The following is a 22,916-nucleotide window of genomic DNA, read 5'->3' as shown; positions in this document are numbered from 1 at the left end:
GCACCCACCACCACACCCGGCTAATTTTTGTATTTTTAGTAGAGACAGGGCTTCACCATGTTGTCCAGGCTGGTCTTGAACTCCTAACCTCAGGTGATCCGACAGCCTTGGACTCCCAAAGTGCTGGGATTACAGGCATGAGCCACCATGCCTGGCCTATTTATTTATTTATTTAGAGAGACAAGGTCTCACTCTTTTGCCCAAGCTGGAGTGCAGTGGCACAATTATGGCTCACTGCAGCCTCAACTTCCCCAGCTCAAGCGATTCCCACCTCAGCCTCCCGAGTAGCTGGAACTATGGGTGCATACCACCATGGCTGGCTAATTTAAAAAAAATTTTTTTTCTAGAGACAGGGTCTCATTATGTTGCCCAGACTGGTCTTGAGCTCCTGAGCTCAAGCAATCTGCCTGCCTCCCAAAGCTTTGGAATTACTGGTGTGAGCCACCATGCCTGGCACCAAGGAGACTTAGATAGCAGCTTGGTGGCAGCCCTTTCTCTGCATCAAGACCACTCTGTCTGTGAGCCACAGAGCAGATGGTCAGAAGGACCTAGTCATGGAGCTGTGTGCACATGTCGCTGTCACCATCGCAGGTCCCCCTGCTATCCCCAGCTTGTCCCAGATTGGTAGACAGCCTGCTCTACCTTTCTGCCCAAATATGGGATTTGTGCCTTCCCACTCCCAGGAACCCAGCCAGGCCATCACTCTTTCCTCCCAGCTTCGGGGGCTTGGGGCCAGAGGCTTTCCCTTCCACTGTGGAATAGGTGTCACGGAGGCTCCTTCACGAGGCTGCTGTCATGGTGAGAGATGTCAACACCATGTCACATCCATACTGTGTCTCCATTACTTCTTTGGACTTTGCTGACACCTCCTTTGAACTTGACAAGAACCTTAATCTACGTGTGTGTGTGTGTGTGTGTGTGTGTGTGTGTGTGTGTGTGTATTTTGTTTTCTTTTTGAGACAGAGTCTTGCTCTGTCCCCCAGGCTGGAGTGCAGTGGCGCAATCTCAGCTCACTGCAGGCTCCACCTCCCGGGTTCAAGCAATTCTCCTGCCTCAGCCTCCTGAGCAGCTGGGACTACAGGCGCACGCCACCATGCCCGGCTAATTTTTGTATTTTTAGTAGAGACGGGGTTTTACCATGTTGGCCAGGCTGGTCTCAAACTCCTGACCTCGTGATCCACCCACTTTGGCCTCCCAAAGTACTGGGATTATGGGCATGAGCCACCGCACCCAGCCGTGTGTGTGTGTGTGTGTGTGTGTGTGTGTGTGTTTGAGATAGAGTCTCGCTCTGTCATCCAGGCTGGAGTGCAGTGGCGCAATCTCAGCTTACTGCAATCTTCGCTTCCCAGGTTCAAGAGATTCTGGTGCCTCAGCCCCCGAGTAGCTGGGATTACAGGCATGCAGCACCATGCCCAGCTAATTTTTGTATTTTTAGTAGAGGCGGGGTTTTACCATGTTGGCCAGGCTAGTCTCGAACTCCTGGCCTCAAGTGATCCACCCGCCTCGGCCTCCCAAAGTGCTGGGAATACAGGTGTGAGCCACCGCGCCCGGCCTAAGTGTGTGTGTGTTTTTAAGAGACATGGCCTTACTCTGTTACACAGGCTGGAGTGCAGTGGCACAATCACAGCTCACTGCAGGCTTGAACTCCTGGGCTCAAGCCGTCCTCCAGCCTCGGCCTCCCAGAGTGCTGGGATTTACAGAACCACCACGCCCAGACCCCAATATATTTAATTCTAATATACATGGCATTGTTTGTGGTCTCCCCTGGACTGCAATCGCCTGGGCTCTTTTTGAGCAGGCGTCACACCTTTATTCTTTTGTGTCTCCCATTACGCTGACCCATTTGGGCAAAATAGTGCTAGAAGGGCCAAGGGCCCTCCCTGTCGGAGGAACTAGGAATGCCTGAGAGCAGAGATGGGAGAGGGGATGGGGCGTGAGAGAGAAAGCAAGAGTCAGGCTGTAGGAGAGGTGGGAGGCCCAGGCTTCCTCTATGGAGGGGCAAGGACCCAGAGCTGTGGTCCAGGCTGTGGTCCCTGGATTGTACTGACGGAGCAGGGGACTTAGAGAGAGGGTGATTACATTCCTGAGTCTGGCAGCTTCAGTGACTGGCCCAAGCGGCTGAGTGAGGTCTCTCACCCAGAGCTTACCCTACCTCTCCACGAGCCCTGTGAACACTCTCCCCATGCGGAGAGGGCAGGGCTTCTGCGTCCGCCCATTTCCCTAACAACTCACAGCCACCAGCTCCTCCTCGATAACCCTCTTCCCCACACTGGCCCCACCAGACCCAGGGGCCCCAGCTCTGGGAATGAGGTTCCAGCCGGCTAGCGGGGCCCTGGTAGCCCCAGGGCCAAGGCCAGCCTGAAGGCTGCCACTGCCCAGGCGGCTCTGAACCAGGGTGGGGTGGGCTGGAGTGGGGGAGAGGCTTGGAAACGATCGGCCCTCCCCACCCTCAGCCACCTTGGGGCTTTGTTTGTTGATTTGTTTGTAGGAAAGGCAGAAAAGGGCCGCAGTCAGTCGCTTTAAGCCGCCCTCAGCCCTTTTATGCTGGGCCCCCAGCTCAGCCCTCACAGCTAATTGCTCATTAAAGAGCGTTAATGAGCTTCTCAGAGCCCGCTCCCCGCTTCTCTCGCCGTGGCTGGCGGAGGAGCTGGTTTCTCGTTCCATACCAGCGCCTCTCTGGCTTCCCCTTGTTGGTCAAGCCCTGGGCAGGGTCCTAGTGGGTCTAACTCCGGGCCCTGCTTGGCCGGCAGGTTCTGGAGTCACTCAGCAACCAGCGTTCCTCCTCCTCCCCGGGGTGACCTCTTGCCATCATGGCCATCCCCCTCCTCCACCCCACCTTCCCCAGCACTTACAGCTTCTCCAGCAGCGACAGTCCCAAGAAGGAGCCATTGCGGAGCCCCGTGATCTTGTTGTTGCTCAAGAGCCTGAAGAGACAGAGAGAACACAGACAGGAGAAGGTGCTGTTACGTGCTGGGCATCTGCTTTCACCACTGGTGGGGCCAGCTTGCATCTGTGTGAACGGCGCCCCCTGGAGTTGTGCGAGGCAGCAGCCCCACCCTCTACTTCCGGAGATTATAGGGAGAAGCCGGCCAACGGTCCACCCAGCCCCAAGTCAGGCCTTCCTGCCCTGAGTCTCCTCCAAGCCTGGCTCTGACGTGGGGCTCTGTGTGCAGGTGGGAGGTGGGCTGAGCAGGTGGGGGTGACGCTGTGATGCCCCGTTTCCACTCTGGAACCACAGGGCTGACCCTCGATGCCCCCTCATGCCCTTCACAGTTCCATCCTTGCTCAAGCCCTTCACCCAATATCCCGAGGAGAGTGGTGGGGAGAATGGCTTGCACGGGGCCAGGATGCCCAGCAGGTCTGGAGGCAGGCGGGAGCTGCCCTTCCTCGGAGGCTCGCATACTCTCACCTGTGAGCAGAGGACCTCACAGGCCCCCATCTCAGAGGGCCTGAGCGCACAGTGGCCGCACCCTAGCCTCCTAAGCCTTCTGAAGCCTTGGCAGAAAGCCAATGGAGCCCCAAGTGTAGGGGAAGCCAGGCCTCAGCCTCAGCCTCTGCGCCTCGGGTTCTGTTTATTTATTCGTTTGTATTTAGGGGAGGAGGAAAGGGGCCCCAAGTGACTGAGAGATACCGAGTGTCTCATCTCCGCCCACCCACTCAGGCTTTCTCTGCCAAGCTCCCTGCTGGGAGGAGGGAGATCCAGGCCAGCCAAAGGGCTCATCCCCCAGTTAATTGCTTATTAGAAAGCTTTAATGAGCCTCTCCGCCCAAACTCTTGCCTGCCCTGGGCTGATGCAAAGGGTCTCCCTTCTTTGGTCTCAAGGGTAGAGAACTGACCTGGGAAGGCCAGAGGTGCAGGCCCTGGGCCTTTCCTTGAGCGAGCGGCCTCCAGGCTGGACTGGAAGGGAGGGGGAAGTGGGAAGGAACAAGCCCTAAGAAGAGCTGGCAAAGAGATGAGCCTCGAAGCTTCCTGGAAGTGGTGGGTGAACAGACCAGGGGCAATGGGGAGACCCCCGACGGCTGACATTCCAGCTGCTCTGTCTTCCATTGGCTCGGGGAGAAGACAGTGGCCAGGATGGAGGGAAGCATGGAAAAGCGTTGAAGGGGCTTTCTAGGGCCATGGGAGGGGTGGAGACCTCATCTCCTTCCTTCCTTCTCCCCACTCCATAGATCCCTCCCACCCATCCAGTCCCTGCCTAATGGTCCCTCCAATGGTGACATTTCCTGGTGGGAAGTGATGGGTAGGGGGGTAGGTTGGCTGAGTTTCCAAAATGCTTACACACACACAAACACACACACACATGCACAATGTTGATATGTCAAAAAGTACATCACAGTAGTCGTTATATGGGATATTAGACCTTCTATAAACTCATTTTATTATTTTATTTATTATTCTCATTTTATGGGTTAGGATAGTTTTATTTCATTTCATACATGGGGTGTTGGTGATGAATCATAATCCTGGCCATTCTTAGGGCCTCTAGAGGCCTCTAAAGGTCTCATCAGGCCCTGGTGGGGCTGGGGTGGCCTCTGAGTGGTGACAGGCTCTTTAAAAGAAATTTAAAAAAGATTTTTTTAGAGACGAGGTCTTGCTCCGTCACCCAGGCTACAGTGCAGTGGCACAGTTAGAGCTCACTGCAGCCTCACTCCTGGGCTCATGGGATCCTCCTGCCTCTGCCTGAGTAGCTGGCACTATAGGCACGAGCCATCATGCCTGGAAGGTGACAGGTTCTGACTTTAAAGTCAAAGCCTGCCTCACTCCACCCCCAGTTCATGCCCTTCCTATACCCCAGAGTTTACATTAAATGTTGGACAAGGGGCTGGGTACGGTGGCTCACATCTGTAACCTAGCACTTTGGGAGGCTGGGACGGGCAAATCACTTGAGGCCAAGAGTTCAAGACCAGCTGGGCAACATAGTGAAACTCTGTCTCTACAAAATAAATAAATAAATAAAAATAAAAAATTAGCTGGGCCTGGTGGCATGGTACCTATAGTCCCAGCTACTCAGGAGCCTGAGGGAGGAGGATTGTATTGCTTGAGCCCAGGAGTTCAAGGCTACAGTGAGCTATGATGGCACCATTGCACTCCAGCCTGGGCAACAGAGTGAGACCCAGACTCAAAAAAAAAAAAAAAACCCAAAAAAATTCTGCAACTCCCAAATCCTCAATATTAAAACCTGAGATCTCAGTCTGAGAGCTCTGCCCAGCGTGGGGCAGAGGTGGTGTTGGTGGGGGTGGTTCCTCACATTTTCCCAACTCTTTAGCCTTTAACCCACTTCAAATACCCCAAATTCTTTAACAGAGAGATGACAAAAACAACAACAACAAAACCATTGCAAGTGCATGTCATTTTAAATTTTCTTTTCTTTTTTTTTTTTTTTTTGAGACAGAGTCTCGCTCTGTCGCCCGGGCTGGAGTGCAGTGGCGCAATCTCGGCTCACTGCAAGCTCCGCCTCCCGGGTTCACGCCATTCTCCTGCCTCAGCCTCCGAGTAGCTGGGACTACAGGCGCCCGCCACCGCGCCCGGCTAATTTTTTGTATTTTTTAGTAGAGACGGGGTTTCACCGTGGTCTCGATCTCCTGACCTCGTGATCCGCCCGCCTCGGCCTCCCAAAGTGCTGGGATTACAAGCGTGAGCCACCGCGCCCGGCTTTTTTTTTTTTTTTTTTCTGAAACAGAGTCTCACTCTGTGGCCCAGACTGGAGTGCAATGGCATGATGTCAGCTCACTGCAACCTCTGCCTCCAGGGTTCAAGTGATTCTCCTGCCTCAGCCTCCAGAGTAGCTGGATTACAGGTGCCCATCACCATGCATGGCTAATTTTTATATTTTTAGTAGAGGCGGGGTTTCACCATGTTGGCCAGGCTGGTCTCAAACTCCTGACCTCAGGTGATCCGCCTGCCTCGGCCTCCCAGAGTGCTGGGATTACAGGTGTGAGCCACTGCACCCAGCCCATTTTAAATTTCCTAGTAGCCACATTTAAAAAGTTTAAAAGTTGGGTCAGGTGCGGTGGCTCACGCCTATAATCCCAGCACTCTGGGAGGCTGAGGCAGGCGGATCACCTGAGGTCAGGAGTTTGAGACCAGCCTGGCTAACATGGCGAAACCCCGTCTCTACTAAAAAATACAAAATTAGCCAGGCATGGTGGTGCATGCCTGTAATCCCAGCTACTCGGTAGGATGAGGCAGGAGAATCACTTGAACCCGGGAGGCGGAGCTTCCAGTGAGGCAAGATTGTGCCATTGCACACCAGCCTGGGCAACAAGAGCAAAATTGTCGCCAAAAAAAAAAAAAAGTTGGCTGGGTACAGTGGCTCACATCTGTAATCCCAGCACTTTGGGAGGCTGAGGCAGGCAGATCACCTGAGGTTAGGAGTTTGAGACCAGCCTGGCCAACATGGTGAAACCCCATCTCTACTAAAAATACAAAAAATTAGCCAGGCGTGGTGGCAGGCGCCTGTAAGCCCAGCTACTTGGGAGGCTGAGGCAGGAGAATCTCTTGAACCTAAGAGGCGGAGGTTGCAGTGAGCCAAGAACACACTATTGCACTCCAGCCTAGGTGACGAGAGTGAAACTCCGTCTCAAAAAAAAAAAAAAAAAAACACACACACACACACAGTATAAAAGTTCTTTTTCTTTTCTTTCTTTCTTTTTTTTTTTTTTTTTGAGACAGGGTCTTGCTCTGTCGCCCAGTCTGGAGTGCAGTGGCGCGATCTCGGTTCACTGCAAGCTCCACCTCCCGGGTTCACGCCATTCTCCTGCCTCAGCCTCTTGAGTAGCTGGGACTACAGGCACCTGCTACCACGCCCAGCTAATTTTTTTGCATTTTTTTTAGTAGAGACGGGGTTTCACCGTGTTAGCCAGGATGGTCTCGATCTCCTGACCTCGTGATCAACCCGCCTCAGCCTCCCAAAGTGCTGGGATTACAGGCGTGAGCCACTGCACCCGGCCTAAATGTTCATTTTGAGAACATACGTTATTTAGGCCCGATGCAGTGGCTCATGCCTGTAATCCCAGTGCTTTGGAAGGCTGAGGCAGGAGAATTGCTTGAAGCCAGGAGTTCAAGACCGGTCTGGGCAACATAGCAAGACCCTGTCTCTACAAAAAATTTTTTAAAAAGTAGCCAGACATGGCGGCCTGCCTGTAGTCCTAGCTACTTGGGAGGACGAGGCAAGAGAATCACTTGAGCCCAGGAGTTTGAGGCTGCAGTGAGCTGTGATTGCACCACTGCACTCCAGCCTGAGCGAGACTCTGTTTCCTTCTTTTTTTGAGAGAGAGAGTCTTGTTCTGTCGCCAGGCTGGAGTGCAGTGGCGTGCTCTCAGCTCACTGCAACCTCCGCCTCCCGGGTTCAATCGATTCTCCTGCCGCCGCCTGCCAAGTAGCTGGGACTACAGGTGCATGCCACCACGCCCAGATAATTTTTGTATTTTTATTAGAAACGGGGTTTCACAATGTTGGCCAGGATGGTCCCGATCTCTTGATCTTGTGATCTGCCTGCCTTATCTTCCTAAAGTGCTGGGATTACAGGCGTGAGCCACCTCACGAGACCCTGTTTCTAAAAATATATATGTGTGTGTGTGTGTGTGTGTATATGTATATTTATGTATATATATATGATCTAACTCTAACTCAATATCCAAAATATTATTTCAATATGTAATCAATATAAAATTATTAATGAGATACTTTCGTTTTGATTTTGGTACAAAGTCTTAGGACTCTGGAATGTCCTACTACTCTATTCTCTGCCAACACATCTCAATTCAGACCAGCTGCGGACCAAGTGCACTCGTGTCCGTGTGCAGGGTGGGAGCAGAGTGACAGATCGGGGACCTGCCCCAGAGGAGGGCAAGGACGAGCCTCTGGCCCAGAATAGCTTATCTCTGAGACCGGCTCCCATCCCTCCCCAAGCCGCCCTGAGTCCAGACTTTATGCAGGCCCAGTCTGTCTGTCTGTCTCTCTCTCTCTCTCTTCCCTCCACCCACCCCTCTCTCTCTGAGGCAGCCTCTGTGCGTGCTGGGAGGCAAGGGCTGAGTTGAGTGGGGGGCAGCTGCAGCCCACGCTTCCGGTTTGGCTAGCCCAGCACCAATTCCAGCCCTGAAAGTCTTGAAATGAGATATTTTCTTGCTGCAGAGAACATGGTCCTGATTCCCCACCCTCTGACCCACTCGCAGACGCAGGCACCAGGCAAAGGCCTTTTCATCCTTCTCCTCCAAGGGGCCCCCTTCTTGCCGAATTTCTAGCTCTTGGAAAGACCTCAGGCAGATCGCTGTGTGATTCGAGTCCTCAGATACCCAGCATTGGATCTTTTGGCCTTAACAACCTGGAGAGGTCTGAGGAAGTTTACTCTAGACCTGGATTATCCAGAGAGGGGCCTCCAGTGACATTGAGCTTGCTGGTTCTATTCTCCAGAGGGTGCCTTGTGGTGGGTCTGTCTGGGGAGAGGAGGGCAGGCAGTTTTAGACAGATAGTGCAGGGATCTGGTCTTTTTTTTTTTTTTTTTTTTTTTAAGAGAGACAAGTCTCGCTCTATTGCCCAGGCTGGAGTGCAGTGGCATGATCACAAATCACTGCAGCCTCCACCTCTTGAGCTCAAGCAATCCTCTCACCTTGGCCTCCCCAGGAGCTAGGACTATAGGCATGCGCCACCATGACCAGCTAATTAAAAAAAAAAAATGTTTTTGTAGAGGCTAGATGAGGTGGCTCATGCCTATAATCCCAGCAGTTTGGGAGGCCAAGGTGGGTGGATCACTTGAGGCCAGGAGTTCAAGACCAGCCTAGCCAACATGGTGAAATCTCATCTCTACTAAAAACAAAAATTAGCCGGGTGTGGTGGCGCACACCTGTAATCCCAGCTACTCTGGAGGCTGAGGCAGGAGAATCACTTGAACCCGGGAGGTGGAGGTTGCAGTAAGGCAAGATCATGCCACTGCACTCCAGCCCGGGCAGCAGAGCAAGACTCTGTCTCAAAAAAAAAAAAAAAAAAAAAAGAAAGAAAGAAAGAAAAAAGTTTTTCTAGAGACGAGGATCTCACTATGTTACCCAGGCTGGTCTTGAACTTCTAAACTCAAGAAATCGACTTGCCTCAGCCTCCCAAAGTGCTGGGATTATAGGGATGAGCCACTGTGCCTGGCTGGGTCTGGCATTTTTATGGGCAGGTAGGAAGCTGGGCATTACAACACTGCTGATGGGGATGAACATGCACGCACGCGCATGTACACACACACAAACACACAGCTTCATCCAATGGGCAGAAAAATGTTCCCACCATTCTAGGCTGTCCCCTGGGAGGAAAGCAGGCAAAGTGGTCACTTGGGCAGGGAAGGAGGGGGCGTTGGACCCACAGTCCATCCAACACAGACACAGGGTCAGCCAAGGCCCTCTTCAACCCCCACAAGACAGACGCCTCCTCAACCCGCTCCGTCCTCTGGCCCTAAAACCTCACGGGGGCCAGCCAGGTAGATTTCCTGCTCAACCACACACTAGCTCTGCCCCAGAGCCCTGGCTGGCCTGGCCAGGCATCTTCAGCTTCTTTCTTCCCTCCCTCCCACGCCCTTCTCCCACTCCTAATGTCAAGCTTTTCACAGGAAGGAGGGCCAGTCCCTGGAGTCTCCTGTTCTCTACTTCAGAGTTTGAAATCTGGCCAGAGAGAGGGGGCACACCGAGTCCATTCCAGAACTCTCTCCCGGCTGGGGTCCTATTTTGGGGGAGAGAAGCAAGCAGAGTTCCCACTAATGAGGCTGGAGGCCACGGGAGCAAGCGGCTGGCGTCTACAGAGAGGCTCTGTGGGCTCTGGGCAGCCGCAGGAACGTACCAGATACCACCCCGACATCAAAGATGACCCTGCAGAAGTCACATGGGCACACAGCACATGCCTCAACTAAATGTTTCTCACATGTGCGGGAAGAGTCATGCATGTCAGCCCCCTGCCAACCACTCAGACCCAATGAGCTCCTCACTGGACTTGGGGTATCCATACTCCTAGGGAGTCTGATCCTGAAGCCTCCATCGGTTCAGGCCATCACTAGGTTCCTAGAGTCTGGGAGGCCCCGTCTCCAACACCTGCCACTGGCAGCTTGGCCGTGTCTTAGGGAAACCATCAGGGTAGGAGGCGGTCTGCTTGCTGATGCCAAAAAGCCCTGGGGCTCGAACCCCCACCGAAATCAGAGCTCTCAGCCTCCCCTGCAGGCGCTGTGCTTTTGAGCATTTCCAGGGCCCAAAGAGACGCCTAAAACCTAAAAAAGAAGCATTGCCTCTAAAATATAGATGCTGCAAAGACGGAAATTAACCAATGCTTAATGACATAATTACCCAATGTCATACTATGTCATTAGCAATAATTATTATGTTCGATGACGGATGTGGGTACATTTTAGTATGGTTGATATGACAGTAAGACCTCCAAAAGTGAGGATGCTCGCCGTGCACAGGCCCTGTTTCAACACACAACCTCAGGTGAAAGGCTGGCCTGTGACTTCCCGTCCCTCCGTGGCTGCCTTCACATGCATTTAGCCTGACTGCAAGAGACATAAATGTTGGGGAGGACATGTAAGGTGTCCTGCCCGCTCCTGCACTTCCCTGCCACCCTTCCCTGGGTTGGACACCTGTCCGGTCAGCCCTGAACACCGACTGGCCATAGAAGGAGGCCTAGGGAGGGGCTTTAGGGGACTGGGTCCTGAGACTGCCCCTGAACCCAGCCTGGAAGCTGGGCTGTCCAGGCAGGGCTGGAGGCCCAGGCCATGAGAGAAAACAGACCTGCAGTGAGTCCTGCTCCACCCTGCCTTCTCTCATAGGTCTGGTCTCCTTTCTTTAATCTACCCTCGCTACAAGGGCACCCCAACTTGGTGGTGAGCAGGGGGAACCAAGAAACTGGGGCTTGGATGGGAAGGGAATCTGTGGCTTTGGGACAGAACCTGGAGACAGAAACCTAAGAAAATGGGCTACATGCTGGGCGCAGTGGCTCACATCTGTAATCTCAGCACTTTGGGAGGACAAGGTGGGTGATCACTTGAGGTCAGGAGTTCGAGACCAGCCCGGCCAACATGGTGAAACCCCGTCTCTATTAAAAATACAAAAACTAGCCAGACAAGGTAGCACGCATCTGTAGTCCCAGCTACTAGGGAGGCTGAGGCGGGAGAATCACTTGAACCCGGGAGGCAGAGGTTGCAGAGAGCCAAGATTGTGCCACTGCACTCCAGCCTGGGTGACAGAGTGAGACTCGACTGTGTTTCAAAAAAGAAAAAAAAAAAGAAAAAAGAAAAAAAAGAAAAAGAAAAAGAAAATGGGCTACAGGTATTTGTTGGGGCTAATCAGTATACCTTGATGGGGATTTGGGTGTCACAGCATCCTGGCTTGAGGACAAGGAACGTAGTCTGATGTAGTCATCCACAGTTAGGTATTCATTCATTCATCCATTCATTCATTCATTGCTCAGAGCTACCTAACAGCCACTCTGCACTCAGCCTTGTGTAACAGGCTAGTCCTACAAACATAAATCATACATCGCATATCTGCAAACTTCCATTCATAGGAGGTGGAGGGAGATGTGTCCAACAGGATGGAATGTTTATCTATGTGTGTGTCTGTGTTCCCCTGATTTGTGGAGGCTGGGATATTACCCCCAGTTGACCTTAAACATTTCCTCCATGCACAACCTAAAAGCTCCCCGGGGGGAGCCAAGCTTTTGGGTGAAGAAAGCAGACCTCTTTGGGGGTAGGTGGTGATGGAGGTCTCTCTATGTTGCCCAGGTTGGTCTTGAACTCCTCTTGCCTCAGCCTCTGGACTAGCTAGTATGCCACCATGCCCGGCTAACAAAAAAAATATTTTTTGTTTGTTTGTTTTTTGTTTGAGACGGAGTCTCACTCTGTCACCCAGGCTGGAGTGCAGTGGTATGATCTCGGCTCACTGCAACCTCCACCTCCCGGGTCCAAGTGACTCGCCTACCTCAGCCTCATGAGTAGCTGGGATTACAGGTGCGTGCCACTACACCCGGCTAATTTTTTGTATTTTTAGTAGAGACGGGGTTTCACCGTGTTAGCCAGGATGGTCTGGAACTCCTGACCTCGTGATCCACCCACCTCGGCCTCCCAAAGTGTTGGAATTACAGGCGTGAGCCACCATGACCGGCCAAAAAAGAAAAAAAAAAATTTTAGACACGGATCTCTATGTGCCCAGACTGGTTTTGAACCCCTGGCCTCAAGTGATCCCCCTGCCTCAGCCTGCAGAATAGCTGAGATTACAGCGAAAGGCCAACACGCGCGGCACAGACCTCTTTTAAAATACAAATAGACCCAAAAGGATCGAAGTTATCAGTCTTTTCTACCTACGCAGATACTCGTCTTTGACCTTTCCTCCCTAGAAGCTCTATTTGCTGCCCTGATCCTGTCCGGCGTTGTAAACTGGTACCTGTCTCCAGGAGACTGTAAGGACAGAAGGGCAGAGCCTGGCTCTTTTGCCTCCTCCCATGGGGCGAAGATACACTGTAGGCATTGGCTGAGTGACAGGGGCAGAGCTCCAGGATGGAGGGGCTGTTTGGTCAACAGAGAGTTCACTGCTGAGCCCTGGGTTTCCCCAAGCCAAATGGCAGTTTCTTTCTACCTCCAATTCCCTCTCTCTCCCCAGCACCTAGGAGATAGCATCCATCCTTCTGTGAGTGAGCCTGGCTCCATGGTACAGCCTTTCTGGGATGCCACACCCATAGGGGTCACATTGTCTGAAGCTACCCAAGGTGGTGCCAGAGAGGAAGAGGAAACAGTTGGAAGGGCGTTTTAGAGACCATGGGTTGCACATTTCCTGGGTCAGACTGATTTCAAATACTCCATGCAGTGCTTCTGTACAGGGACCCCATGAATACGCTTGTACTTGTTAGGCCATTAGGGGGTCGGGGGAGCCCTTTTTCCCTGGCTCATGTATCCATGTGGAGGAAAACGGATTAGGGCATCTGCCCTGTCCCATCTCCAGGGATGGCTCCTCTGATTGGTCAGTGTGCAAAGAGGCCCCAGACCTTCCTGCCTGCAGAGCTGTTTAATGTGGGGGCTCTCCTTCAGAGGGGCTGGGAATGGGACTCGGATGTCCCCTGGGTGGGCAGCTCTGACTAAACTCATTGCTGCTGAACCTCTAAGCTAGGTCTTTCAACAGCTTTTATCAACAATAAACCTGTATTTTGATCTCCCGCCTGCTAACCTATTCTATATCTCCGCAACCCTCCTCAAGTGAAGTCAGGAAGTACTGTTTTTGGGGTCAGGCCCCTTAAACTCCCAGTCCCACGTGCCTGCGTTTTCATCAGAAAACACCCTTGCCATCAGCAGAGTGGGCAGGTGTGGCCTCCGGGGCCCCTGCTGGCTGGGGCAGTGTCACTGTTTGAGAGTGAGGGTGGTGAAGCTTTCAAGAGGTCTGAGAAGTTTCAGAGTTTCCAGATCTGTCTGTCTTACTTCCTCTCCCTTTCTCCTGGAGATGTGGCTGCCCTTGGTGGCTTTGTCTCTGGGTTCCCACCTGCACAGGATAACAGCAGAGGGGATGGGAGGCAGGAGCCCTGGGGTCTAGTTAGAGCTGCCTGGCTAAGAGCTGTGTGTGTGTGTGTGTCTCACCGTGGGCAGGTTGGCCCCTCCCTGGGGGTAGACTGGAGACCCCACACCTTATCTTTGATGGTCTTTCCCATCCTGGACGCTGAGTCTCCTGAAGCCTGAAGTCATAGTTTCTCCCTCGATACATAATTCCCAGCAAGGCTAGGAGCCCTGGCAGGGGAAGGGAGGAGGAGAGGGAGGAACAGAGGCGGTAGAGGGGGCCCTGAGACCTTCTCTTCCCTTCCCAGCTGGGAGATGTCTGGCCCCTTGGTTGAGGCTGGAACTCCCTCCCCAGGACTCGCCCTCCCACCCTGTCCATTGCCTGCTCCTCTGTGACAGATGGGGCTCCCGCGCCTCACCTGGCCCCATCCATCCTGCACACCTCCCTGGCTCCCAGGAAAGGGCTGGGAGAGCTGAGAGTGTCCTGGGAGGCTGCTGGAGTGACCTACACTCAATGGCTTCTCTGCCCCCTCCCCCCATAACCCAGTCCTGAAAGCAAAGGAATGTTCTGGAGTTTGGGAAGGATGGGGGCCCCCGGAGGAGGGAGGAAGGGGAGGAGGCAGCTTTGTCCTGTCAGTGTCTGAGCTGTAAATAGAACAGAGCGGCTGGGCTGGGGGAATGAAAATAAACAGCCCCTCTGAGCAGCCCTTCCTAGCGGTTACCGGATCTTCCTTCTGGTCCCCCAGTCTGGGGCCATTTCCCTCCTCTCCCCGCCCCTGCTCTCTGGCTGCTCCCAGGGAGGCTGGGGCAGCCTCTACCTCTGGGGTGATGGGGAGGATATCGGTGTCTGGGTCCAGGCTGTGTGGCGTCTGGGAACTCTCTTCCCCTCTCTGGACTTTGCTGAGGGGAGCAGCCAGTGCCTCCATGGAGTGGAAGGACAGCGATCAACTCAGAGGTGGCTGGAGCTTATCCTCCATCAGGAAAGGGTTCTTCTCCCAATGACTCCCATGTGGGATAAACTTAGAAACTCTTTCTTTAAAAACATGACCCCGCATTGAAGGGTCAATTTATGGTTAGGTTCAAATTACATTGGTTTGCCTGTGCCTTTGGGGGAAATTCTCACACTCCCCCCCCAGGACGGGGGTTGCCACTCCCCCTCCCTAATCACAGAGGGGAGAGCCGTGGTAGCCAGCAGGAGGGGACTTCGGTGGCTTCAGGAGTGGCTAGGTTCATGCACATGCAGGAGTAACTCCGGCCAAATAACACATTCGGGGTCTTGGACCCACTGGGGGCGGAGTCACAAGTGCCCCCTTAGGAGCCAGCATGATGGCCTCTGCAGTGTTTTTCATTCAACCAGTGAGCCCCAGAGAGCTCTGAGCTCTGCCCAGGGCTCTCCCTAGGATGGGACCCTGACTCTAACATCCTGCAGCAGAGGGAGCCCTCAGGGGAGGGGCTTCCAGGCCCCAGAGGATGGATGGGTGGAATCCCTGGATCCCGAGCTAGCGACCTCCAGCTTCTCCAGTGGGTGGTGGGGAAGAGTCCAGGAGAGACTGAGGTTTCTGCTGGGCCCCTCCCTTTGAACTGGCGAGGTCCCGGAGCCCAGGTGGGGGTGCCGCAGCTGAGAGCTGCACCCCTGGGTGGGGAGGGGAGTGGGTGCTGGAGTCTCCGGGCTTGCCCTGGCCTTCTCTGTCTCTGGCCTCTTCCCTCTCTTCTTTCCTTCTTTTTCTTCGCTCTTTCCCCCTCCCCCTCTTCTCTCACAAAAGCTCTCTGTACACAGCCACTTCCTCTGGCTGCTGTCTCTGCGCCCAGACCTTATGAGAACCATATGGGGGAAAGCTGGTGGAAGAGAAGGGGGTGGGGGCGCTGGCCTGGGCCTGCCCCTCCACCAGCATCCTTGTCCTGCCCTCGGGCCATGTGCACGATGCTTGGCACACTTTGCCCAAATTCCCCTAACTGGATCCTGGTGGCTGTAACGAGGGGCCCTGAAGTGAGTCCCAGCCAGCAGCTGGAGGTCCAGAGGGAGATCTGTGCTCAAGAACAACTTCCCTGAGGCCCATCTTCCTCAAATTCCCTCACCAAGACCACTGAACTCCCAGCAGAAGAACCCAGCCTGTACTGGGCACACCTGCGGCAGACAGCCTCTTCTCCCCTAGGTGGGCAGCCTGCGTGGTGGGCACCCCCGCTTTCCTGAATGGGAGGCCGAGCAGGTTGAGGGTTTGCCTGTTCTGGGGAAATTCAAAGTGACCTCTCCTTGCCCAGCCTGGAATGTTCCCAGGTCAAGAGGGCTCAGATCCTGCTGGGAAGGAACTGGGTTTTTTAAAGCGTCTTTTGTGTCTAATGGGTCCCAAGTTCAGCCAGGTGAGCAGCGAGGCCCTCACCTGGCAGGAATGCAATGCCCATCCCGGCGCCAGCCCCAGCCGGCTGTGTGACTGTTGGCAAGGCACCCTTCTTCTCCTGGCCTCAGTTTGCTCAGCTGTAAGATGTGAAACTGGACTTCCTTATCGCTAAGATCCTTTGGAGCCCAGGCTGTCTGGGAATTTATGACACTGGCTGGTATCCTCGGAGTGCCTGCTCAGATGTCCTAGGAGGTCTTCATAGATTTCTTTCTGGAGTTATCTACAAACAGTCCTTTCCTGGAATTCCTTATCCTCAGCCCCCTTCCCCCTCACTCACTCCCAGAGCTGAGAACCTCAGCCCTCAGCTGCTCTCGAGTAATAGTGGGGCTCACAGTGGTCTGTACCTTCCTCCCACACCCAGGTTCTCCCGGTCATAAGCCACCCCCCATGGGACCTTTTCCCTGGGGGAGGCCCACAAAGGCTCCTGCTCTCTCTGTTCAGAAGCACGGGTGCCCACAGCTGCCCTGCAGACTGGGCTGGGAGCCTGGGGGGTGGGGTGGGACAGAGGGATCAGGAAGGAAGCCAAGAGCTCAGCTTTCCTGGAAAACTGCGAATGAAAATCCACTAGAGAAAAAAATGCAAAGGATGGGGGAGACGGGGGGATGCAAAAACAGAAGGCAGAGTTGAGATAATGGGTGGAGGTGGCAGGAGGGCTTTCCATGCGGTAAACGGGACTGTGAACGGGGTCGCCTCTGACTGCAGGAAGGCTTTCTCAGAGTGCAGGAGGAGGCTCTCCGCAGACAGGGACCCCACCTTCATGCCTGAACAGCCCCCAGCACTCAGACTCCCCAAGGATCAATCCTGAGTGCCCTGGGGCCCCATCTTGGAGGAAAAAAGAAGGTCTTCCACAGGAATGTGGGGGAGATGGGGAGGGAGGATAAAGCCAAAACACAAAAATGAATGGCTCCAGTTTTATTTGCACCAGGTGACAAGCTAAAAGGTGAAAAGGAAAATGTTCGTGGCAGGAAAAAAAATAAATAAAGCATGAAGGGGGAATTTGGAAATGAGTCTGGCCGTTTGCGTGGGGCGGCTCTCAGCTCTTGTCCTCTGGTTTTGCTGCTAGGCAAAAGAAGCGGCAGCCCCCTCCTTCCCAGATGCAGGGTCTCAGAGAGCAACACCCCAAAGACCAGACACTTTGACACACTGAGAGACTTTAGGGGCCTCAAAACTTGGAGCTCAGAACCAAGATCCTCCTAACTTATCTTGTCCCCTGTTCCCCCAGCGCAGGGATGGGGCACTCTCCCTGGAATTCCCTTATCTGATGGAGAAAACTTCTCCCCGAAATAAAGGCAATGGTCTAAAAACCTCCTCCCTAGAGATCTCAGCAAATAACCAAGACAGAGCGGGAGAAGAGTCTGGGAATCGTCACTGCACCCAGACTTCTCATCTACTCGGAGAGCACTGAGAGATCACCTGAGAGGTGTGATCCGCATAAATCCGCATAATGAAACCACCTTTTGCTTCTGTGCAGCTCACCTTCTCCGGAGTCCCATCACCTGCCAGCCACCTCCCACCTCCCAGTCCATACATCTCTCCTCTGTGGAGAGAGCATTTCAGTCTTATTGACTCCCGTGCACACGTGTGTGCGTAACAGTAATACATGAGTTATGCTTTTCTCTTGTTAACCTGGGGTTTTTGTTGTTGTTAGAGGGCTGTTGGCTGTAACCCTTCCCGATGGGGAGGAGACAGATCGTCCCCTTTCAGCCCCTACACAGACTTTCTCCTGCTCCCTCCCTCAAGATGCATCCTGGGGTGGGTGTGGGGGTGCTGGAGGGACTGTGCCTCAGAGGAGGGAACCTTTGCCCCGCTTCTGCTGAAGGAGAGCCTGGGTTCTTTTTCTTTTCGAAGCCAGCTGGTGGGGATTGGGGGGTGCCATGAGGATGAGGATTATGCGAAGTCTGGTGGGAGAGCTAAGCAGTAAGTCTGTGGCTGGGGATTCCATTACCCTCCAGGCTGAAGGACCGGTGGGCTCTCCGGGGCGTCCCTGGCCTGCCCTGTTTGTGTCCCTGTGGGGACATCAGAGCCAGGCTCGGGGGGCTGCTCCTGCTCCTTAAAGGGTATCCTGTTCTAAGCCTGATGGGTCAGTGGCCTGGGAGGATTTGGGATTGGAGGGTGAGCTAGGGGTCACCTTTGCTGCCATCCGGTTCTAATGTATTCTTACCAAGAGCTGGCCCAGCTCTCTCCGTGGAGTGGCGTGGATAGGAATTAACCATGGTCTGATCATTCTAAGATGTATTGCAAAACTGCCTTTCTATCCACGGCCTCCCCCACTTCCTTCTGCCTTTGATATGTTAGGATCCCCTAACCCTGACACAGAGACACACAGAGAACACACATCCCACATATGTGCATGAGCAGACACAAGAGCGTGCACACATGCACGCACAACTCTCAGCTCTGCTTTTTTTTTTTTTTTTTTTTTTTACGGAATCTTGCTCTGTCGCCCAGGCTGGAGTGCAATGGCGTGATCTCGGCTCACTGCAACCTCCGCCTCCCGGGTTCAAGCGATTCTCCTGCCTCAGTCTCCGGCCTCCTGAGTAGCTGGGATTACAGGCGCGCGCTACCACGCCCGGCTAATTTTTGTATTTTTAGTAGAGATGGGGTTTCACCATGTTGGTCAGGCTGGTCTCGGACTCCTGACCTCATGATCCACCCGCCTCTGCCTCTGAAAGTGCTGGGATTACAGGCGTGAGACCGCACCCAGCCTCAGCTCTGAATTCTTATGCAGCTGGGACTTACGCAGACGCTACCGACTATTCCGCAGAGCAAGCATTTTTCTCCTCCAGAACTAAGTGAGCTGGGGAATGCCCAGGCCTGCCTGGACCCTCAAACCCCAGCGGACAGTCAGAGAGCGCTGCCCTGAACAGCCACAGGTGCCTTCCCTGGCCACGGCCTTACCCTGAGCAGCAGAGAGGCGGCAGCGAGCAGACACACCGCCTCCACCCCTAAGGCACACACATGCACACACACACCCGGGCAGGGGAAAATGCAGGCCGGGCGGCCAGCGTCAGAGGCCGACCAGTTGTGTCCTGTCAGGAAGCGGGCAGCCTCTGAACTCACCCAACCAGAGGCGTTACTGTATTGTTCTGGACACAATCGAAAAGACTGGGCCAGCCCGGACTCCGGGCAAGGGGCAGTGGAGAAACGGTTGCCACTGGGGTCAGGAGGACAGGGAAAGGGAAGAGGCTCTTAGGCTGGATTTGGGACAGGAAAGGAAGCGGCGGCCGCGGGGGCCCAACCCTCAAGTCCACGGCATGCGTGGAGCTGCGAGCACGTGGTCGGCGCAGGAAATCTCTGCGGTGGGGAGGGGTCGCCAATGCTCGCGCGGCTGCTGGGACTTGCGACCCCCTTGCAGGAGGCTTGGGGTCGGGTTGCGGTGCTGCCGCGCTCGCTGCCAGCAAAGCAAAGGCGTACTGAGGCCCTGACTAAGGGAAGTCGCCGAAGGAGGCCCGGGTGGGCTGCGGTGAGGGAACCCCGCTTCCCCAGCCGCGTTTCTTTCTTCGCAATCTTTGCGCAAAGTCAATCAAGAAACAGCCAAAGCTCGAGTTACTTCCAGGGGAGGCAAAGGAGAGGCAAGGACGCGGGACCCAGTACTGAGCTCACTGCACGAACGGCGCCGCGGGAGAGGGGCCTCTAGAGGGATGGGGACGCCAGGGTCTCCTGCAGCCCAGAAGCACCCGCATTCCAAGGGCCGACTTTTCCGAGCCCAGCCTCCCCTTGCCTTAAGGAGACCGGCTGGAAGCGGCGCTGGCAGGCCAGGGTGCATGGATGGGATGACCCCAGTTGAAGGGACAAGGGCAGCCAGGTAAATCCGGAGACTCCTCCAGCCCAGTCCGGGACGCGTCCGTAGTGGTTAGGACCACAGCCCCCTCCTGGCCACGGGCGTCGATCTTTCCTGAGTATTCCCCGCTCTCACCCTTCTCAGGTCCCCAAAGTCCGCAACCCTAGTCCAGGCTGGAAATCCGGGGCGTGGGTTCCCTGCAGGCGTGCGCTCCACTTCACCTGTGCAGGTGAGTGGGCGCCTGCGGTGCCTTTCTCTGGGGTGCGCCTGTCCCCCGCAGCTCCTTCCCACCTCCACACTCCTGGAGCCCCAGTCTCTCCCCTGCTCCTCCAATATTCCCCTCTGGGCGCCTGAACTCAGGCCTGTCCAGGACTCTCTGAAGTGGGGGGATAGCCCCCTTCCCCCTGCTCCCAACCCCTCCCGTCTCGCCTCCCTTCGTCCCCAGTCCCGGCTCGGGCGGAACTGGCCTGGTAGGGTACTCACAGGGTAACAGTGCCGTTAGGCAGCAGGCCGGGCTCGGGAGGCTCCGGGAGGTCCCCGCCGCCGCACACCACCCTCCGGCGAGCCGGGCCAGGGACGCCGCCGCTCAGCCCCTTGGGCCGCTCCCCCGAGCACTTGCAGCTGCGGATGGGTAGCGGGCAGCCGGGCGCGCCCCGAGCCTCGGGCGCCAGGAGCAGCAGGAGCCACGGCAGCAGCGGCAACAGCAGGCGCGCGGGCGCCCCCCGCATCCTGCGTCCCCCGGCGCCCATCAACCCATCGCCCCGCGGGGACCCACAGCGCTGGGGCCCGGCTGCGCGCCGGCGGGAGGGACCCAGGCGTGCGGGAGGAGTGCTCAGCAGGGGCACGGGGCGCCCGAGGGCGTGGAGGGGGGCCCTGGGCGGAGGCGAGCCCCGGGGTCCCCGCCGCCGCGCCCCGGGGGCATGTCCGGCGAGCGCCCCGGCGGGGAGGACGCGGGCGCGGCTGTCAGCGCAGCGCGGGCAACCCCCGGCTGCGCGGCCGGAGTCTCAGCGCTCGGCCCTCGGGCCACTGGAGGCCCGGCCCCTCCGCGTCGCCTGCTTGCTGGGCGCTGGGCTGGGACCTAGCGGATCGCACTGGGCTCCTGCTGCCGCCGCCGCCGCTGCTCCGTGCCATGGATGGAGGCTGCTCCGCGCCGCGCCGCTCCCGCCGCCGGTCCCCGCCCGCCCGGGCCTTCCGCGGGGCCCTAGCGCCGCCCGACGCGAGGCCAGGCCGAGGCCCTCTGCCGAGTGGGGGCGGGCCAGCTGGCTTGAGGACCCTGGTCCCCGCGCCCGCCCTGCACCAACACTCCTCTCCCGCTTGTCCCCGCGCCCCGGGCCAGGACCCTTCCTTTCCGCAACCTATCTCAGACCTCTGAGCCGACCACCACCGCCTTCCACAAAATTTCCCTCGCACGTGCTGGTGCAGCTTGCACCCCCAGGCTGCTGGGGCCCTCCTGGACCCGCGGGCTTGGACAGAGACGTCTGGGGCGCCCTGTTTTGGATTGAACTTGGTGGAAGGCTCTGAGGTTTCCTTTGGCCCCTGACACGATGATCAGTCTGGAAGTCGGCTCTCACTTTCCCTCCAGCTCCGGTGGAGGCAGCAGCAGGAGGATGGCAGCCGAGATGAGGAGGCAGCAGACCCTCCGCCGCTGCGGTGACCTCGCTCAGCGGGCGGTGCATGTCATTCGGCCAAGGAGAGGTCAAAGGCCAAGGCAGACAAGGCTAGACTGGGCCTCCTACATTTTCCACAACGCTGTGTGTGTGTGCGTGCGTACGTGCGTGTGTGTGTGTGTGTGTTTCGGGGACAGTGAGTGGGACAAGGGAAAAGTAGATGAGGTGGAGCAGGGCTTTGCAGCAGGGTGTGGAAAGAGCACTGCACAGTGAGTCTGGAGACCCCTATCCCAGACTCGGCTCTGCCTCTTATTACTGTCTGACCTTGGACACACTCCCTAGCTTGCTGGGGTAGCAGATCTCTGGGGTTGAAATGGGGCTCTGCCTGCTGCCCAGTTTATAGAGTGGCATTAGATGCCCAGTAAACAGTGGCATTAGAATAAGAGAGTGTGGTGGGGCGGAGGGGCACCTGGTTTCCAAAGGCAGAGGACTGGTAGTGGCAGGGGTGACCTTGACAACTAGTGGTGGGTATAAAGCTGCCTGCAGGCCGGACACGGTGGCTGACACCTGTAATCCCAGCACTTTTCGAGGCCGAGGCAGGCGGATCACTTGAGGTGAGGAGTTTGAGATCCACCTGGCCAACATGATGAAACCCTGTCTGTACTAAATATACAAAAATTATCCGGGCGTGGTGGTGGGCGCCTGTAATCCCAGCTACTTGGGAGGCTGAGGCACGAGAATTGCTTGAACCCAGGAGGTGGAGGTTGCAGTGAGCTGAGATCGTGCCACTGCACTGCAGCCTGGTGACAAAGTGAGACTCCGTCTCAATAAATAAATTAATTAATTAAAAAAAAAAAAACGGCCTGCAGTACACCAGAACCAGGGCTGGGGACAGGCAGTAAGAAGTGCAGCCCAGGGGTCTGCTTCCTCTGTTTCCCCACAGAGGCTCACCTTTTTATTGCTTAATAGAGCTGCCAGGATGGGGCAGGACTCCCGTTCCCCCTCCTTCAGTCTATGACCCAAGCGGTCCCCAAGGTGAGCGCCACCTTCTTCAGTGAGCTTAGCCCTGCTGGTGTGCGGTGGTGCCTTTTCCAGGGCCCCTGTGCCTGTCAGCCAAGACTACCCTGACTATGCAGGGAAGTGGTTTTTCTCTCTTGCCCGTTGGCATTGGTGGCAGGCAGGGGCCTAGACGTTGGCCTCTTCACTTTCCCTCCCTGGCTCCACAGATCTCCCCCAGTTGCAGGCTCTCTGGTTCCTTGAACTTCCGAAGATAAATAAATAGTGACTGCAAATGGAGGAAGGGAGAAGGGGAATGGACTCCCCCAGCAGGAACCCTCGCAGGCGGTGGCCCAGGCTGCATTCCTCAGGAAAGAGCTGACAGCAGTGCCACAGCCCATAGGCAGGGCTGTGCAGCCCTCCTGTTCACAGGCAAGGAAGACTCTGAGATCTCTGGCCTGGGTCATATAGCTTTTTTGTGATTTCCTTTGGCTAAATGAAGACACTCAAAGTCTAAAGAGGAATTCTACTGGAACACCCACTCCTGGAGGCTGAACAGAGGCCAAAGGCCATTTAATGAGGTGAGGCTTCCCCACCACTAGGAATGAAATGTCTGATGGAGACATTTACAAAAC

At 55.5% G+C, this 22,916-nt stretch overlaps 1 protein-coding gene across 2 annotated transcripts in view; it reads right to left on the bottom strand.

The window, feature by feature from the left end:
- ADGRA2 (adhesion G protein-coupled receptor A2) overlaps window positions 1-20,834 on the bottom strand; it is a 45,539-nt gene extending 24,705 nt beyond the window's left edge. The window contains exons 1-2 of one of the 2 annotated variants that reach the window (XM_055295952.2): window positions 20,162-20,834; window positions 2,853-2,924 (exon numbers count right to left, since the gene is read on the bottom strand). In XM_055295952.2, the coding sequence (XP_055151927.2) occupies window positions 2,853-2,924; window positions 20,162-20,427 (338 nt within the window). In that variant the 5' untranslated portion in view covers window positions 20,428-20,834. The remainder of the gene's footprint in view (window positions 1-2,852; window positions 2,925-20,161) is intronic. The other variant, XM_055295953.2, reaches the window with a different exon arrangement.
- Window positions 20,835-22,916: the final 2,082 nt, after the last annotated feature.

This window comes from Symphalangus syndactylus, chromosome 10, assembly GCF_028878055.3.
Source record: "Symphalangus syndactylus isolate Jambi chromosome 10, NHGRI_mSymSyn1-v2.1_pri, whole genome shotgun sequence".
NCBI lineage: Eukaryota > Metazoa > Chordata > Mammalia > Primates > Hylobatidae > Symphalangus > Symphalangus syndactylus.
This window is presented reverse-complemented; position numbering and strand designations above follow the sequence as displayed.